This window comes from Lonchura striata, chromosome 2 (genome assembly GCF_050655825.1).
Source record: "Lonchura striata isolate lonStrDom1 chromosome 2, ASM5065582v1, whole genome shotgun sequence".
NCBI classification, from domain to species: domain Eukaryota; kingdom Metazoa; phylum Chordata; class Aves; order Passeriformes; family Estrildidae; genus Lonchura; species Lonchura striata.
Genome location: NC_140704.1, coordinates 25,141,032 through 25,160,787, shown reverse-complemented (window position 1 = coordinate 25,160,787; position 19,756 = coordinate 25,141,032). Strand labels below are relative to the sequence as shown.

The 19,756-nt window shown below is 39.4% G+C and overlaps 1 protein-coding gene across 4 annotated transcripts in view; it reads left to right on the top strand.

The window, feature by feature from the left end:
* Positions 1 to 19,332, top strand: part of SLC25A13 (solute carrier family 25 member 13) — a 96,647-nt gene extending 77,315 nt beyond the window's left edge. For all 4 annotated transcript variants that reach the window (XM_021538375.4, XM_021538374.4, XM_021538373.4 and 1 more), the window contains 5 exons: positions 2,838 to 2,978; positions 13,073 to 13,211; positions 16,908 to 17,066; positions 17,147 to 17,237; positions 18,122 to 19,332. In XM_021538375.4, coding sequence (XP_021394050.1) covers positions 2,838 to 2,978; positions 13,073 to 13,211; positions 16,908 to 17,066; positions 17,147 to 17,237; positions 18,122 to 18,311 — 720 coding nt within the window. In that variant the 3' untranslated portion in view covers positions 18,312 to 19,332. The remainder of the gene's footprint in view (positions 1 to 2,837; positions 2,979 to 13,072; positions 13,212 to 16,907; positions 17,067 to 17,146; positions 17,238 to 18,121) is intronic.
* Positions 19,333 to 19,756: the final 424 nt, after the last annotated feature.

The following is a 19,756-nucleotide window of genomic DNA, read 5'->3' as shown; positions in this document are numbered from 1 at the left end:
TTACCAGTACTAGATAAGCAAGAAATCATTTCATTAGAGAGTACAGTAGCCATCTCCGGTTTGCTTCCCCCCATTTTGAGAGCAAGGAGCTGCAGTTACCAGCACAGATGCTCAAATAACAGAATGATCAAAGCTCCCCACCGAGCACTTGTTACCCCTGGCACTGCCTCTGCACAGGCTGATAAACCAGCCTGCCTCTGCATCAGGAGACAGGCAGGTGGTAGCAACCCTCCTACCGAGACCTCTGTCAGGTATTGTCTGGCTCATCGCTTTCAGTTATTCACCCTTTGATTTTTGGAGTATGGCTTAGATCAAATTCAGAGCATTGCAGAGGTTGTTCAGGGAGTTCTGGGATAGTATCTGGACAGTTTGGCTACATTTCACTGGAAATGACCAGTGTCTCTCTTCAAACTTGCTGTGTGGGCAGAAAAATTGATATTCCGTTTAGTACTGTCTGGTGCATGCAGGTCTCTGTTTTTAAAACTTTCAATGTAGCGAGCTTGATTGTTTGAAGTGGGTAAATAATAGCATCTATGTTTTTAAATAGCAAGCTGAAGCAGAGAAAGTCCTATGTGATTTAGCAAGAACAGCAAATGTCTAATGCTGGAAGTGTCTACACAGCCAGGTTGGACATCCAAATGTAGGCATTTCATTTGTGCTAGCACCTGGAGTACTTCCCATATGTTTGTCCTGAAATTATATTGTATTTAAATAATTTGCCTTTATTCTCCTTCAAAATCAGAGATATCTTTCTACTTCCTTTCTTTATAATGACATTCACTTATAAACATTATTATAGATTTTTGAATTGTTCCATGTTTTGGTGCACTAATAGTAATAATAATACTAATTTTGTACTAATATTTAATTTTGTTGTAATCTTTTAAGGTTTAATACGATTTTCCTGTAGTGAAAATTAAAGGAACATTTGTCATGGAGTCATGGCACAATGAACTGCGGGAATATCATACTGAGGGAATGTAGTTTAATTCTGCTAATAGATCAGTTGTTACAAGTTTTTAAGTAATGTGTTTTAGAGAATGGTTGTTGTATAACAAACTTGCAAATGAACATATCATTTTTTAAGAAAAAATATATATGTTTGCATGGGAGAATGCATAATAATTGTAATAGCTACACCAAAATTTTTATTATATAGGAATATGCAATTCTTCAAAGAATCTTTCCAGGATTCTTTTCTACTTATTTTAAGACTTTACAAGATGAGTAGACAAGTAAAAGAAAGGATTTTTTTTGTTTTGTTTTGAATGCTTACTTGTTTAACATGTTCCAGTTTAGGTGCAAAACTTATATCAGCATATATGCCAAATAATTTATCAGCCTAATTTTTGATTGCAACAAGAATAGCAGTTTTATATATACCAGGATTCTGGTTCAGTAAAAGCAGTTAAATTAAATTATGCCAATTTGAAAGTCAAAACCAGTTGAGTTACACAAGAGTATGCTTTTCCTGGTCAAAATAGGAAACACTTGGGATATTTTGGGGGTTATGTAAAGACTTTAATTTGTAACCACATTGTATATGCTCACTCCAAGTGGTAGACAAGAATAGTTGTTCGTGTGATTTGCCATTTCTTCAGCACATTAGTTGAACCATATTACTGTGTGTATTTTTTATTTTGAATGATAGTTAATCTGAGCTACAATTAATTTTTTTTAACACTGTAATAATTTTAAAAACACGTGCACATGGTGTTTACATGCTAGACATCACTACGTGCAAGTGCTTCTAAATGGTTATTTTATTTTACTAATTACCTTCTAGAACAAAATAGTTTTTTTGTTGTAGGGAGGGCGAGGGTTGCCCTTTGCATAATTTGTGTGATTTCAGAACCTAGAGAAGAGCATAGCTGTCATGCCACAGAATTACTTAATAGAAGTTAGAATGACAGTCTGTTGCATTTGAGCCAGAAGGAGTTTGAATTAATATTTTTTTTTAGTACACTTAGGTAACCTTCATATTACCTGTTTTTTTGGTTACAGATTTTTAGCTCGGGATCTTTCAGTATAGCAGAAAGGTTATGCCCTAGGTTACATATGATGAATGAGATGAACTTTATGAGAACCAGAGGGAGTCCAAAATGCTTGCCACCGTTGTGTTTTAAAGCAGACTTTCAGAATTGATTGAGTGGTGTCTTCCCAACAAATGGAGACTGAAACATTGAAAATATTTAGTGGTTCTTGGTTAATAGAATCCTTCAGTCTGTAGACCTTCTTTTCTTTAATGCCTGGTACCTAAATAATGATGTAGAGCTTAGGCTCTTGAATCAAACAGCATTTAATGGTACTGAAACTGGTAGTTCGGAGGGTTTTTTTAAAAAGCACAATATACTTGCTATTCTGTTCATTGGAATCCATGTATTCTTTGTTATATGAACTCATGTCAAAATCGGAAAAAGTTTCTGCCAGATTTCTACTCTTCAACAGTATGCTTTCACTTTCTATATACTGCACATCACAGCTGCTTTACTAGATACTAATTTTTTCTTTTACTTCATTACTTGTGTTATAGTGTTCTTGGTTTGTCAATATTGCATAACTTGGTGTTGGTGAACGTGTTCTTGCAAAAATAATTGAGCTAGTGTCTGATTTACTGCAGTGTCCTGCAGTGGCTGACCTGCTTCCTCTCTGTGTTTCCTGACAACTCATCTGGTGGGGGAGTAAGTTTCTTACCTTGTGAGATGCACTAAAACTCTTGACTGCTAATTGTTTAACTGAGTGCAGGAAGATTGAAAATGTCTTACCTTGAATGTAACAGGACACACACTGTAAACAATGTAGCAGGTTAATATATTGATTTCTGCTTTTAATTTCAGGCTGGAGGTTCTCAAGTAATCTTTACCAATCCACTGGAAATTGTCAAGATTCGATTGCAGGTGGCTGGAGAAATTACTACTGGTCCACGAGTTAGTGCTCTCAGTGTATTAAGGGACTTAGGTTTCTTTGGTCTCTACAAGGTATGTTTTTTAAAAATATTAAAAATAAACCTATTATAAATTTTCAAACCAACATATAATTTCATTGTTCTCACAAACTTTTATAGGTAGACACAATTTTACTTTTTAAAAGAAAAATTATGTGATATTATATCTTCATTTTTCATTTTTTAAGGAAAGAAACTGTCTCACCTTTTTGAGCATATGGTTTTTGTAAATCTTACTGAGATTTCTCACTTCAGCAGGTTTAAGGTTCATTGAATATGAATATTTGTGATTCCTGATATTCTGCCTGCTGGAAAAATAAGCTTATTTTCATCTGCGTGGTATAGACATTACAGTTTTGGAACTTGCTTTTGCTCTTCTGTAATTGATTCAACCAGCAACTTTCCCAGATGTCATCATTCATTTGGTGATGGGAATTAATTGCAGCACAATAATAGTGAAGAAATACAGACACTGGGAGCCCAGCATAAAAATAAACTCCTAAAGCAAGCTTCCCCTTGCTTCTTGAGAAGAATATTTTCCCCAATTATACCACGAAAAGCTGCCTTTGTGAGCTACAGACTACAGTTCTGCTTGCTATATTACTGTTTTCACATAGATACATAAATACATAGAAGTCAAGTTAGGTTTAATGTTGGCAGCAGGAATTAAAACATCTTCTGAATGTTGAATCTAATAGGATATATGCTACAAATAATTTAAAGTATTAACATACTTTTAGGATGTCTTCTACTTTTAGATGAAGGAGATTAGATATGGGGGAATATGAAAAGTCTTGAAGTACTTTGAGATAGCCACTACACTCAAGTATTGGAACAAAAGTTGTAACAGATACCATATACTGCAGAGCACTGTGTGGTGTTGCTTCAGACTCTGCAGCCTACAACTCGGGAGAAAGCTTTTGTACTTCCAATTTGTCCCAGGATTTCTAGTGAAGCAGGCAGTATTCCTCCATTTCTTATTTACAGCAGTCCAGCCATAAATTGAAGATGCTTCAAAAGACACCAAATGAGCTCCATCCCCCTCCTCCCCAGTACTTAAATTCCATCTGCTTTTTAAAACATCTAGTTTTAAATTATTCTGTTCACATTACAAAGAGGGAGCCTGCCCATGAGAACGTGTCTGTATGTTTTGGCCTGGAGAGAAGTTGCAGGTCTGAATAGGATTTAATGGGGAGTTGTTTTTCCCTTTAAATTGACTTGCTAATTTTTTAGGTGTTTTACTGAAGCTGAGGCTATTGTGTAAACTCCTAGTAAATGGCATTACTGTATTGATCAGATTAACATTTACAACTGAAAACAGGGATTTTGTAAAGAGCCTACTTCCCTGAGGCTGTACAGGAATGAAGGTCAGCTACTGACTTTTACTTGGACTAGCAAAAAGAAAACACAAAATGAAACCAGTGATGAACTAGATTACTAAAGTAGCAATTTTTTGATTTTTTTTTTCTCCCTAAATACCTGCTCCTGGTGGTTGAGCAGAATTTGCTACATTTTTCCATTTTTAATGGCATTAATATCTTGGGTTGTATCATGAGCTATTTCTATCCACTAGAGTAAATACTGGTGGATACTAGCCAGGACTACACATGAACCAGAGCTACTTACAGCACTAATTGTTGCATTGAAACAATTATTTAATCACAAGACACAGTTTCAGTGCTTCATTTATTGTTGTCCCTGCTTCTGTCTCTCTCAACCCCTCCACCCCACTTCCTGTGTTCTTGTCCTTTTGTATGTCGTTAGCATTCATTGCCTACAAAAACTTGAGTGATTTGACAGAACTGGAGAATTTAGCCTGGCAATGAGGGGCACCCACTGAGCACAGACCATGTCACAAGGCTTGTGTCCAAGGGCATCCTCAGTCACAGCTAGGTGTGTAATTGGACAGCTTTGTGCTGTTTTCTACCAAACATTTGGGACTACAGCCAAAGAAAAATGGCAGTCCTATCTGCCCCCTTTCCTGTGTGCCAGTCAGAGCATTTGTGCACCCACATAATGATCTGGAGCAAGAAAGTCATAAAACCTCCTCCACCTTAGGGCTTAGTTTGTTTTGAACCCAGACCAGCTCACTCTGTAGCTCCTCAGGATAGTTGTACCCAGTCAAAGGGAGGAATGGCTGTGGCATGGGGAGCCAGTGTGTCTCAGAAGAGTTTTAAAGTGCCTTGTGGTGCTTGTGGAGCTGCAGTGTTGGAGGCCAAAGCAGCCCTCTCCTGAATGCTTGTGCTGGAGTTGGCAGTGTTTGTGGGGCCAGGCAGATATTAACAACTCATTGCATCAGTCATCAGCCCCAGTAAATGTTACCCAGAGACATCAATGGTTTTAAATTAATTTCAGATGAGACTTGATGTGATAGGTGCTGCCTTCTTTGGTGGTGCTTCTAAATTAATGAAGTATAATGATAAAGTGGACATCAAATAATAATGAATCTTCTGATAATGAGAACCAAAACATCTTGGTATGCTTGGAATGTTCATACTCTTAACAAGTCAAATTAGCTTTAAACTATGAAGTAGGAATGAGGATTTTATGACTATCTCAATACTTCTCATGTTGCTCACTCTAACAACTCTTCCATTTGCATCTGAAGTCTTTGCTTTAGCTTTGTCTTTCGTGTCTCAAGGCACAAGACTTGTATCTCAAGCCCTTAATGTACTTACTTTAGTAGACCTAGTTATGAGTCTGCCGTGGAGGAACAAGAATAGATAGTTATTATAGAAAAATAATTTTATTTGGGAATCTTGAAGTTCCTTTGTAGGCTTAATGAGCCTTCATGTAACTATTCCAGCTGTTTAAACACTTGTCTATCTTAGCCATGTCTTAAACTTTAACTGATTGACTTTCTTCTGCAAGTGTTGAAAGCAGAATTTTAGACTTTTAATTTCAGGAATTTTGATTTTACATAAATTAATGTATTTTTTGGTTTTAAGTTTTATTTACCACATGGCAAGGATTACAGTGAAAATTCTCCTTTCCTAGTTCAGAGAAAAGTCATCCCTGAAAGCTGTCCTTACCACTACAGATCCATCTGGCATGTTCTGCTTAGTTTCCATGAGTAGTTTATGCTGAAATTCAGGTGAAAATCTGCAGGAGTCCCATGTAGTAGTCAGCAAGGAAGAGTGTATTAATTATAAGTGCAGCCTGGAGATGTGAAGGGTTAGTCTTAGCTTCATGAGGCAAATTCCTGCATGTTTTAACAAGATATACTGCTTCTTATTTGAATTCTTATATTTTGTATTATTTTCTACCTATGAAGCACTTCCTGTGGATTTTAAAATAAAAGGCCCACACTTCCTAATGTAGTTAATTTCAGTGCTCCTGTCTTGCATTAACAGATAAAACCAAGGCACAGACAGATAAATCTTATGTCTCATGTCAACAAATTAACAAAGGAAATGTAAACCCTTTTTGCATCCAGCTGAGTGAATCTTGTATTGATTATGATCATAATTATCCCTGCACTCTAGTCTAAATGCATATCCTTTGAGGATCACTGAGAAGAAGCTGGATTGCATAGTTTTAGTGTCCCTCTGTATAAGTGAGAGTAATATTCTTTTGGGTCATTCATTGGCATATTAATATGCTACTTTACCATGCTACGACAGAAACAGTTCACTGTAGTACTGTGCTGAGATCTCTGCTCTGTGCTTTCTCTACTTGCAGACTTGATGTTAGAATAATTTTTGTTGAGAGCCAATCCTGGAGGTCACCTGGGCAACCTGACCAGGTATTTGACCATCTTTATGGTTTAAAAGCAAACGCAGAAAAGAAAACATCCCACACCTCTTTTCTTATGACTAATTGAATTGGCCGTGTTCAAGCTTCTGATCCTTCCACTGTTCACCTCCTCCAGTTTTCTTTCCCTGCACTCTCCTTTAAGTGAGCAATAAGGTCTCTCCCTAGCCTGTTTGTCTCAGAGTTGAGCACACTGAGTTCCTCTTTTATGTGCCATGGACTACACTGCTGGCTTTATGGCCCCACACTGGACTCACTCAAGTGTGAAAACATCTTTCTTGTATGGGAGAGAACTGGACACATGGCTCCAGATGTGGTCTCAGCAGTGCTGAATGGGGGGCAATAATCACTTCCCTTGCAGTCTTGCTACTGTAGCCCAGGGTATGGCTGACACAGCATCATCCAGACAGTTTCTCCAAAGATGCTTTCAGCCTGTATCTCCTGTATGAAGTTATTGCTGAACAGCAGCCTCTCACTACAGCACACTATTTTCCCAGTTCTGCATCATCAGCTGAGAGTGCAGCTCATGTTCCACTGGTTTAGCTGTGGGATATGATGACAGACCGTTTCAAAAGCCAGGCTTTTAGTCAAGGTGTACAACATCCATTGCTCTCCCCTTATCCACAGGTCTGGCAAAATGGTTGTTTAGCTGTGATTTGGTAAATCTGAATTAGTTGTTCCCAATATTTCCTTTACTCTTCATATGCTTGGAAATGGCTTCCAGGGACATTTGCATCACAAACCTCCCAGGAAAGAGAGGTATGCCCAGACATCTTGTAGTTTCCCAGATCTTCCTTCTTACTCTTCAAGATGGATGTGATGTTTGTCTGTTCTAGTTACCAGCATGCCCTTGTCTGACTTGACCTTTTGAAGGTAGTAACAACCTCACAAAGTCATCAGCCAGCTGTCTCAGCACCACTGCAGGTTTCTGTTTTGGTCTCAAGATTGTGTAGGTGCTCCAAGTGCCTGTCTGCAAGTAATGCAAACTTTTCTGGTAAACTTATGGAGCCGAGGGGTCTGGGGATAGATATTTTCAGGTAAAAAGCAAGACAAAGGTAATTTCTGTGCTTTTTCCATGTACTTTGTCACTAGGTTTTCTGCCTCCATTGTGCAACAGCCTCAAAATTTATTTAGTTGCCCTTTTGCTGCTGATGTGCTTACAGAAACTTTTTTATTTCCCCTTCACATCCCTTACTCCAGCTGATCCTTGGCTTTTCTGTCTCAATTGCTGCACACCCAAGCAGTGGTTCTGTATATCCTGGGTAGCCCATATCCACCTCTGCTTCCCTTTCTCTTCCTTCCTCAACAAAGAACTAAAGAGCAGTAGGTCTGGGATCATAATGAGTACAACAATTTACAGTCAGCGCTTCCTCCTAGACTCCCTGTGCCTTCACTGGGTGGTCACATATTAGCCATTCTGTAATGATATGCAGCTTAGAAATAAAATGCATGTTAATTCCAGCAGTAAAAAGATTTGATACATACAGCTTGTTAAGCTGATGGCTGGGTTGAACCCCTGTAGTTCTTTAAAGCTAGAAAGCAATTTTCTTTCCTGTCTTTGTCTAAAAATCTGAACTACTTGTGTAAATAAGTATTTTAAAAAACTGTACTTCTCAAAATCCAGATGCTGCTTAGGGGAGGCATATAACACCACTTTTGAAGAGGGAATTTATTTCCTCTGTTTGTGTTTTTTCTCCCAGTAATCTTTACTGTGAAAGCACAAGGGCATTGAAGCTTGTGGCTAGTAAATTCTTTAGCTAATTCTTTAGATACTCTGCAGGTCACAACTATTCTTAAAAATATAGAGACAAGATATCACAGTCAGGGAAAATATCACTTAAACTAATGCAAAATGTAATTTGTGTTGGCAGAAATGGGAAAGGATACTTTTCTGTTTTTCAATATTTTTAATAGATTTAATTTAATTCCTAGTCACAGTTGAATTTGAAGTAATCATCTGAGATTAGATAATACATTTTCTGTCTTCTGCCTGTCTTACAACTTAATATGAATAAAGTCCCGTTAAAGTCAGTTGAATTTATATTGTATTTGAAAGACATCTTTCAAGTGTCCATATAAATAAACACTGTAAGTATACCTACTTATTTTGTACATCACAAAAACTCATGTCCATATAATATCTGCCATAAAATGTTTAATATATTGTTACTCCTCTTATACATAATCATTCTGAATAGTGCTTTACAGCATAACAGACAGTGCCACTTCATAATTTTGCACAACAAAGTTATTCTGTATCCCAGGAAGACAGTAAATAATAGAGTGGTAAATGAGTCTTCAAGGAAAGGGTATGCTGGTTGTGGTAATGTTTATTTTTATAATTACTACAAGGTATTTAGCTCAAGTTTGTGCTTTGCCTGATACTGCCAACACAGTTTTCATTTCCAAACCTAGTCAGAAAAGCTTCCAAAAGTCTATTCTCCCTCCTCTCCCTTACCCCCAAATGCTTCTTAAAGAAGCTTCTGGTGTGTTGACCTGGAAAGTGTAATCTAGAGTGACAGGATGTGTACCAAGCTCTCACCTGGTTCCCTTGATAACAGCTGAGCTATTTCATGTTCTGGAGCTGAGGGTTTACAGCAGGATGATAAACACATGAAAGACAGTAGTAAAAGTTTTGAGTTACATTTTGCATCCACCATGCCTATTTGTGACTGTTCTCATATGTGAGAACCTGCTTTTCAGAAATTTCCTTTTAAATTAATCAAAAAAATGCCCCTTCAGCTAAAACAACTGTATTTTTTCCTGAATTGAAATTGCTGGTAGAGCATTTGAAATCAGCATTTTATTCTTCTAATATGATGTTCTAAATGAATTTCATAATTTGGTTGGTATAAATATATGTAAATAAAAACCTATAGTAGCTTTTAAGGTAATGCCATTTTACAGTGGAAAAAAAATCTAGCCCTTGAAAGCAAATATCAGTAATCTTTGACTGACTGTTACAAAACCTGATAGATGCCGTTAGGGCTCAGATTCCAAAGGGTTAAGTCTGTAGTAAAACCCAAGAAGAATGCAAAATGATCAAGAAATGACATGCTGCCTATTGTTTGTAGCTATAGGATCAAAATAACAATTATACATGCCAAATAAATTCTAAACCTGTAAAAGAGAAAAAGAGGGGGTGGCTGTAAGTACAGGTGCCAGAAGCATTAAATAACTCTCGCAGACAAGGTGCACCACTGTTGTCTTGAATGCTGCTAGGTTCCCCCAGTCTGGCATTTTTCCCCCTGCACTAGACAATGTGCATTCACTGCAGGAGACTAGGCTAAGCCTGCGTCTCCCAGACCTGCCGGCTCCTTCTGCCCAACCCGACACAGAGGTGCCTTTGTCAGTATAATTACCCTCCCCTTGTAGTAGAAATAGTTTGTTTAGAGACTTATTTGCAGGTAGAGCTGGTATAAGCAGGAATTAGCATGCTAAAGAACCTGCCCCAGCACTGACTTGGGTTTATTTATCCAAATCTTTGACAATCAGGGTTTTTTTCCCTTGGTTGGTTTATTCAGTGAGATACTATCCGAGATTAAGAGCTTTAAAGTTATTAAAGAGATTGAAGATGGGAGCCAACTGGCTGTTGTGCGAGGAAGGCGCATGTCCCGGTGTGTAGGATCTCCCAACAATTTCATGCCTGGCAGGTCTGCACCTTGGCTGCCAGAATAAACTCGGGGTGGATGCTCCTTACTGCTTTCTGGGGATTGATTAAAACTCCCTTTGGCTTTCAGCACGTTGTCCACATCAAAAAGGTGCGAGAAGTAAAATAAATGTTTCTTTTGCTTTTCAAGATACTGTGGCCAATCTCCCTAAGCCTTCCTAATTGGCCTAGGCTGGTTGCGGATGATTAACTTGAAGTTATATGGGGCCTGCTTTAAACATGCTTTCCCAGACTTTAAACGGAACGATGGGGGGAAACTTTAGACTCTTGCGATGCTGGACCAGAGCCAAGCCTGGTTATTATTAAAGTGGATCCAAGTTTTGATCCAGGTTTTGTTTACACTGAGCCAGCTAAGTTGATGGACGTCCTTCCTTCTTTGCATACCTGAATATATATTATTGGTGATATTAACAATATAACACTTCTGCCACATGAAAAAGAGCTTTTTAATGAAGGGGGAGAAATATTAGCAGCTCATGTTGAACTGAGAGTTGCTTGCATTTGGACTTTATCGACTTGTGTAAGTTATTTTAACTATATCAGGATATTTCAGGATGTGCAAAAAATGCAAAGGAAAAAAATGTGTGCAGTGTTTAATGATATTGCAAAGAAAATAAAAGTAATGTGCCCTGAGGGCAAAGGCAGTGAGGAGATTTGCTCTCAGGAAACGTATGCTCTAAAAATAAATCTTTGAAGAAACCATGTCAGTCTGTGAATGTTTCAGTAGTGAGTCTCATAATTTTTCTCTGAAGTAAATACAGTGCAGACATTTGATCCTCAAAATGTTGGGTTTTTTCATGCAGAAGTTGGTAAAACCCTAGTCTTGTCGATGTGAAGATTAAAGGTAAATTGTTAAACAGGATTCTGTTGCATGAGAATTCAGAATCCTTGTCTCTTTTGAATACAAAATAATTCACCCTCTCTGTGTCCTCGAGGTAGGGCATAAGGGGCAGAGCAGCACCAACACCAGTGCTTTTTGAGTTCCTTTCTGGCATTTTGTTTATTGTCTCTAGAAAGGCACAAGAACCAGTGTAAATCAGACATCCAACTGAGTGAGAAGCCAGAGGTTTGAACTGCAGAAGTCATTAACCTCCAAAGGGAGAGTCAGGGGAAGTGGCTGGTACTTAGTCTGAAAACATCAAGAAATAAGCTGAGAAAGTGTGATGGAAAGCACATCAGTGCCTACTGCGCTCCCTGTGTTCAGTAGCTGAGTCTGTGACACACAGAAAGTTTGGCTACAAGATCTAATGGCTTTTTTAGATAAATCTTTATTTTCTCAGAGGCAGTCTCTGACTGCCAACTGCACCTTATTAGAGTCTTCTGAGAAGTACCATGCAGGACCTGGTTATCTTGTCACACGTCCTGCTGCTTTCCCCTGCCTTGCTTCGTGGAAAGGCAACTTCACGGTTTTTCTGGCACCTTGCAGCTCTTTTATCTTTGATAACTAGCATCTAGGAGAAGTGCCATATTTTAACTGGTATTATAATACAAGCTAAGCTTACAGATGTGTCCAGGCATATCATTAGATTTAATTAAAATATGTGAATATTAACATGTCCCCTGTGAAATGTCTGGCACTAAGCCATGTGCTAGTAGAGCAGTGAACAAGAGAAGTACAGTAGCAAGAGCACCCCCAGGGTTTGTGGATGAACCTCAAGCAGTTTCACCAGGTCTCCACCCTTGCTTCAAAGAGAAGAGGCTTAGGCTCATCCATGAACCATTTCTTTCTCAAGCTTGAAAGATTTTACCTTTTTCCCAAGCCACCTCTTGATTGTGCTTTCCTCCTGGTCTTAGTCCTGGCAGGCTCTGGTGTCCTCTGGATCTCCATTCTGAGGAAAGGCAGACTGCAAATCCCTGTTGCTGTTGGAGCATGGATGCTATTTGATATTTTATTTTGATTGACCTTCCCTAGTGGCCTTTTTTGCTTTTCCCCCTGCTTGAAAAACATTTGATTGCTTGCCACTACCCGAAACATTTCCTTTCCTGTTTGCTTCCCTCTTAGATTTGAAACCAGCTGTATTGCTGGTAGCTTTATTGGCTGATTGTGCTCCTTCCACAAATTGATAGCAAGGCAAATTTAGCAGTTAGAGATGAAAGTTATTGAAACAAACTGTATCTCAGATAACTTGTACTTTAAAATTCACAAGCAAATCATGCTGTTACTGTTCTGCAAAAAGACTTGCTGTTAATTCCCCTATTCCCTCAATATATGTTGGATTAACAGTTATAGTGCCTGTATAGAGGTATGGACTGGGCACTGCTTTCCCTGGAGTATTAATCTAAAGTGGGATGAGATGTGACAGACCTATCGTGGAGCTCTGTTTCAAACACTTTTTAAACCCTCACTACAGGTTCATGGCTACAAGGTCAACTATCTAAAGTTCTCCAAAGGTGTTTTCAGAGTTGACTCAAACATGTGGTATTGTCTCCATTACCAGCACATAACTACAGTACCTCAGAGTGAGGGAGAAGAAGTAGACAAGATACATACAATGACAGAAATCAGTGAACCAAGAAAAAAACGCAGAGACACTCCTCAGTAGGAGGAAATACATGAATCTCTCAACATTTTGAGGGAGAAATTGCTTTTTCTTTAAGCCCTTTGCATCAAACTGAAAAAATACAGTGTTACTCTGTTCTCTGATATTCATGGTTCATCATGGTAAATTTGCTCATTCTCAAAACTTGTTCTTTTTTTCAAACAGGGTGCTAAGGCATGTTTTTTGCGTGACATCCCCTTCTCTGCCATTTACTTCCCCTGTTACGCTCATCTGAAAGCTTCATTTACAAATGAAGATGGGAGGGTTAGCCCTGGAAATCTGCTCTTGGCTGGATCAATAGCTGGTAAGTGCCCAGATTTCTTTTTTTCCTGGCTCTATACTGCTGTGGCAGCACAATAGTTATGGCAGTGACAAAAATAACAAAAATTCTCAAAATTACTATATGCAATAATACTGGATTTTGCAGCGTCATTGCAGAAACAAAGTTACCTATGCTGTATAGTAAGTTGAAGATACTGTAAGTTCCTTGGTATAATCATAACATTCAGAAAGCAAAATAAAGGGAATATAAAGGTTTTTGCTGATTTTTTTAAAAATCATTTATCATAATTCTTTGTGAAGTTACTGTGCTGGTTTTAGCTGTGTCTCACTGTCAGGTAATGTTTTGTTGTAATTATTTATAAACAAAACCATGGGATTCATAAAATTCTTTATGATCAAGTGAATTTTGAATTTTGGTATATATAGTCCAGAAGCTACACTGGAAGTACAGCTCTTCAAACACAATGATATAACAGTGACAAAATGATGACAGTATTTGCTACCCTCGGTATCCCACTGAAGTTACTTGGCTTCTTGAGGATTTTACCATTTTTATTTTTTAAATATTAAACAAAGCAGAAGATCTTGCAAACATTGCTGCAATGCCACAGGTTACTAATTCCTCACATACCCAGATATGACAGAGGTGCGGAGTGTGGTCTTGAGCACTTGGTTGTTTTAGTCTGCTGCATTGCAGACAGAAGAGCCCAAACATGCTTAACTTCTCACACATTAATTTAGCTTGAGTGTGCCAGAGCCTAAGGGAGGAGACAGAGGCTTTGTACTGCTCAGCTTGCCCTTATCTGCTGCATGGCTGGTCCCCCCCGCAGCTTCTTCACCCAAGGGGACCACCACTTGGTAGCTGTCTGCTGGAGGGGGCAGCTTGAGCGTCCTTCTCCTGCATTGTCCATGGTTTCCCCTCTAGGAAACAAGCAGGCTTGCAAATTTGTGCAACAGGACCTTTAGGGGAGTGTGTAGCAAGCAGAGGGCTCAAATCAGCTGGTATTTCCATCGTGCTTATCAGGGCTGCTTGGTCTCTCCAAGCTGCACCCAGGTTCCTTCTCTGGCCCCTGGCAGACTGCTGTGACCTGCCAGGTGAGAAAAATGATGGAATGGCATGAATCCAGTACAGACAGGTGGTTTAGCAATGTTTTCTCATTTAATTTTAAGCGTTCTTCTCCCTGAGAAAACTTCTTGGTCATAATTATACACAGGGCTGTGTTTCTTTGAGAGCAAGGGCCTTTTATAGCCAGTATCTGGTCTGAGAGAGCAGCTAGATCAGTTGTTTTGTCAGGTTGAGGCATATTGATCTCTATTCAGTAGCTCATAGTCCAAAGGAATTGAGCTGGCACTAGCAAAGCCAGCTGTGTTCCAATGACTGCTGCTCAAACCCCCCTTGTCCTCTCCCCTCCCCCACCCCATTCCAAAGCCAGGCTCCAGACCTTCCACCAGGAGCTTTTACAGCCAGCTTATTTCTTACCCATTTTAATGGAACAAAACAATTTTTGAACTTTAGATCATATTTACAGACTTGAAACATAAGATGGCATTTTTAAGCCAAGTAATTTCTTAGGTCTTCCTATTTTTCTCTTTCTAGGCATTGTCAGGTGATTGCAGACTGAGATAACCATCCCTTTGAAGTTCAGGCACAGAAGCAGTCTTTATTGTTGCTGATATGGCTCACCAATCTAGTTATAATGTGAATTTTATCCAGTGCTGTCTGTGAATCACATCCTAGGTTAACTCTCATGAGCACATTACAGTGTTAGAGATACAACACTCATCATACTGTTTATAAAACCAAGAAATTTGTTTTATTGGGTACATGTGAAGTGTGATGGGGGTGCACGTGTCCACTGTTTTGCCAAAAGAACGTCAAGGGAAAGACAGAACAAAACACCCACCACTTCTGAAAAGCTGGCTTTGGTCTCTGAGCGAAGTCCCTTCTCCAGCCAGGGATCTCACCTGGTCATCAGACTTCAGATGTGTGCATGAGCTCTGGCTGCATGTGGGAAACTCTCCCTTCCCACACACAGCCCAGAGTGCTCAGATATTCAAGCTAGCCATATTCAGATGTGCATCTGTGTCCTTTGCCAGTGGGTATTGCTTGTACTGCTTACATCATCTTCCTTTCCATTGTGGTTGGGGTCACAGGCAACACATGTGTCATCTATTTTGATCTACTTCTGGTTTTCAGATGTCTCAACCTGTTGTGCCGTAGCATATTCTGAGATGATTCTAATACTATCTGCAGGATCTCTCCTTAATTTGCTCTGTTTGCTTACTGCCTCCATGAAGTTCTCCTCCCCTAGCTCCTTTTTATTCTTGTCAGCTCCTGCTGAGCTATTTGTCACATTCTGATTGTAAGCTTCTCTTGGCAGCAATCTGTAACTTCGATTTGTCTGTAAATGCTTTTGTCCTGTACACATAGTTCCTAAAGAAAGGATTTTAAGTATCTCAAGTGCAAAATATCCTCAATAATATGGAGTGAGGGATAAGGAGATGGAAGTCAACCTGTAGTATGAAGAATTGTTACTAAGTTCTTTGGTTTTCATGAAAACACTGGTTGGCTTTTGAAGGACAAAAGTCTGACTTTAAATTGAAGACTCAAGCAATATCCTGGTGTGGGTAAAGCTAAGCAAAGAGGAATTTCGGTGTTTTTGGAGTTCAGAAGCCTTGACTAGGTTTTAGTGCCTGCCAAACAGCCCATGCTTACACTGAGTGTGTGCTCAGTGTATGAGTTATTTCGGGTGATTTGATCTCTTGGAGCAGTCTGCAGGAAGGGTGCTATGGAGCTTGAGGCCAGACCATGCTGGTTTGGATAAAATTTGTTACAAAATTATTGAGCTGGGAAAAAAAAAAAGGAAAGGAGATTTATGCATCTACATCTAACCGAGCTGGTTTGGAGCAGATGCAGAATGGAAAAGTAATAAAACCCTGAGAGACAATGTCTTCTGGGTACAGTCTTTGTGCTTTACTTTGATTTTTTTTTTTTTTTTTTTTTTTTTTTTTTTTTTTTTTTTTTCCCAATTCTAAACATGCCCCAAGTTTAGATAGGAATGATTTTAGAAATAGCACTCATTGGTAATTTGGTATGTTTTACTTTCAGTTGAACATCTGCCAGGGTAAATTTAAATCTTCCTCCACATATTCTGCTGAGGATGTCAGCTGTGGCTTTGCAGCTGAGCAGTCTGCCATGCCTAATGAGAAGAATGACCCTTTTTGTAAGCCTTAGCTCTCAAGTGTTGCTGAGCATGCACGGCATTATCTGGTTCTCCGTAAGATTGCTGCGTGAGGGGCGTTTGTGTATCTGTGTTTGTGTCTGTGCACAGCCTATTCTAGCACAGTGTACACCAGGATGCCAGGAACCACACAGAGGAATGAAAAGGAAAGGGAAATATCAACCTTCCTTCTAAAAGCTTTGTGCTTATTAGCTATGCAAGTTTCTGATTAGCACTGGAAACTCCAATCTGTGCCTCCCAGCTTGGCAGGAAGCACGTGATACGGTTGTTCCTCTGGGAGAAGCTCTTCTGAGTTAAGTCATGTCCCCAACAGCAACTTCTTGTTACTTGTTCTCCTTTGCAGGTTCTGCTTAAATCAAATGTGGCTGGATTCTCCTGATGTAAAGAGGAAAGACCTGCTTCCCTCTGGATAAACTAGGTGTGTAGTATATGTGCCAAGGCAGTGGTACTCACCTGATGACTTTTGTGTTGTTCAGGTATGCCTGCAGCCTCTCTAGTCACCCCTGCAGATGTGATCAAAACAAGGCTACAGGTGGCAGCCCGAGCAGGACAGACCACCTACAGCGGCGTTGTGGACTGTTTTGCCAAGATCCTGCGGGAAGAAGGCCCGAAGGCTCTCTGGAAAGGAGCAGGAGGTGTGTAAAAGAGCTTTGATTGCCAAGTGATTTCTGGTTGTGGCATTTGTCACTGAGGAACTCTTCTCTTTTCTTTCAAGCTCGTGTATTTCGATCTTCTCCTCAGTTTGGTGTAACTCTGGTGACTTACGAGCTACTGCAGAGATGGTTTTATGTGGACTTTGGAGGAGTGTAAGTATGTGATGTCTGAACATACAGGGATCCTGAAGTACCCCCTTGGTTCTGTTGGGTCTTCGTCCTCCTCAGAACATCAGACGCAGCAGCTTCCTAGGACGTGTTGTAAAGGCTTTGTAAACTACACTTTACTGGAGGAGGTTGGGATGATATTCCAGAGAGCAGTGAACCAGTAGTTGTTTTGTAACAAGATATTACCACATTTTATATCACAGTTTCAAGCAGGCAACCTATGTTAGTGTAAACAGAGACAGTGGGAGGCTAAATAATGGTCTGGGGATGTAAATGCAGGAAAAATGTGATGCCTGCCAGGTCAGGATACACTCTGCATTAGTCCTCATTATTTAGTGGAGGAGCTGTGTCCCTGATTAGACAGGGCATTTGATGTCTAAAAAAATATACAGTTGTCACCAAGGTCAAAACCAATTTGTTGGCATTTGAGCTGTGCCTCCTGCCTTTGTTGACAATACAGGTGGATGTGCATGTAGCTGTTTGACTTGATCCCAGAGCAGCTGCAGATTCTATGGATCTTTGGGGACAGCAGTTTGAAAGCCACCACAAAAGTTACTTAAACTCTGCTATGTTGCTGGATTGGTTGCGTCCTGTAGCAAAGACTTATGAGCCCCTGCTACCTCACACTAGTTTTGATTAATGCACTGCAAATTTTTATCTGGATTTGACCATTCTCAATCAATATGAAGGCTCCTAACTGTTCTGGGAGGTTTTAAAACAGGGTATGTCTCCTTACATTGCAGCATTTAATTTAGTTACTTACAGGGAAGTACACTCAGCTGTCTCAATAAATTTACTTTATGGAGGAGATTTTGTGAATACTGATTTTACTCTATGAAAGTTAATTTATTATTTTTATTATTTTGCAGAAAACCAGCTGGATCAGAGACAGTTCCTAAATCTAGGATCACGCTCCCTGCTCCTAACCCTGACCATGTTGGTGGTTATAAATTGGCAGTTGCCACTTTTGCAGGGATTGAAAACAAGTTTGGACTTTACCTACCTCGGTTTAAGCCATCGCCACCTACCTCAAAGGCTGCTGCAGCAGTAGGACCCTAAGTTTATTGCTGTAGGGTTTTTGTTATTAGTTGGGAAAGAGCCACTTTTCTAATTGGTTAATACTTTGTTCCTTTAGCTTCTCATCATATAAAAGATTAGCTTCATTTGAGTTTTAAGGTAATTTTCATCTTAAATGGAATCATTTGTCTTTGTGCTTCCGTAACCAGATCACTGTGAAATTCTTACCAGTTGTTTTAAGTTTGGGACCATGAATGTATTTGTCTACATCTGACATGTGCTTGTGTTGGGAAGACACTAATTTTAGGTTCTGTTTATTGGGGAGGGCTGGGTGAGAGCTGTGAACCAGATCATTTTACAGGCAATGCTCAGTTGCAGATTACCAGGGCAGATGTCACACATCGTCACTCAGATGGAAAACTCAGTGGATATCACGGTGCTCAAAGCAGAATGATTTGGACTGTGCGTGTAAAATGGTTTTAAACTTGGTGCGTGTTTGTAGAGGTCAGCAAATATATACCCGGTACCTAAGTGTGCCAGTACAGCTTCAACTTTCTAAATCACGCACAAGTTCTGTTTCTGGATTGTATTATGGAGCTTTTATGTGGAACATGTTTTTGTAATGGAAACCACATTTATAAATGTTTAGCCGTTGTATTATGTTACTGGTATCAAAATGCTCAAAAGAAAGTGTTATTGTCCATAGTCTTTGCACTTTATGGCAGAACTTTTGGCATTCTACTACACATACAAGGAAGTTTAATAACTAGGTGCCTATCTTGGGTTGCTGGTGTTTGGAATTCAGTTTGTATATGCACTTCTATAGTAAAACGCTGCTTGTTTAAATAACTGCAATAGAAAATTCATGCACTGTATCAATGGTACCTGCCTTAACTGCTGGCTTGTAATTGGCAAATAGGTGGTTTCAGATTCTTATTTACTTCATTGAGTCAAAAGAGATTAAAATAGTCTAAAATAAAAGATTTTACTTAATTTTTGGTGCCTTGCACAGTGTTTAGAAAATTATGTATTTATGAAGATAGAAATAAACCTTTCAAACAGATACACATGGTATTCTGTTACGGAAATAGCATATTACATTGAATGTCTTGTTCAGCTTCAGTGATAAAGTCAGATTAAGGTGAAGCTAATGTTTGCACTTGTAGGCTATGAAAACACCTGCAGCTTGAGAACAAATTACTACAATTCCCCAGCCGAGAAAAGACATCTGTTGGTGGAGATGTCACTCAGGAAAAGAGACTTTCTCCTCAGTCAGAAGCGGGGATTGAAGTTTTGATATTTTGATCTTCACTTTTGCGGGGAGGTTAGTGATTATGAACAGCCTGGTCACCTAATCACTTGAAGGTCCTGTTGTGTGTCTCCTGTGATACCTCTAAGATGAGGAATTTGGCTTTGCTTGTCTCTTTGGAGTGGGGGGAGTGAGGGGTGGGTGCCTTCAACCTTGGCTGTAAACTGAGGGAATGCAC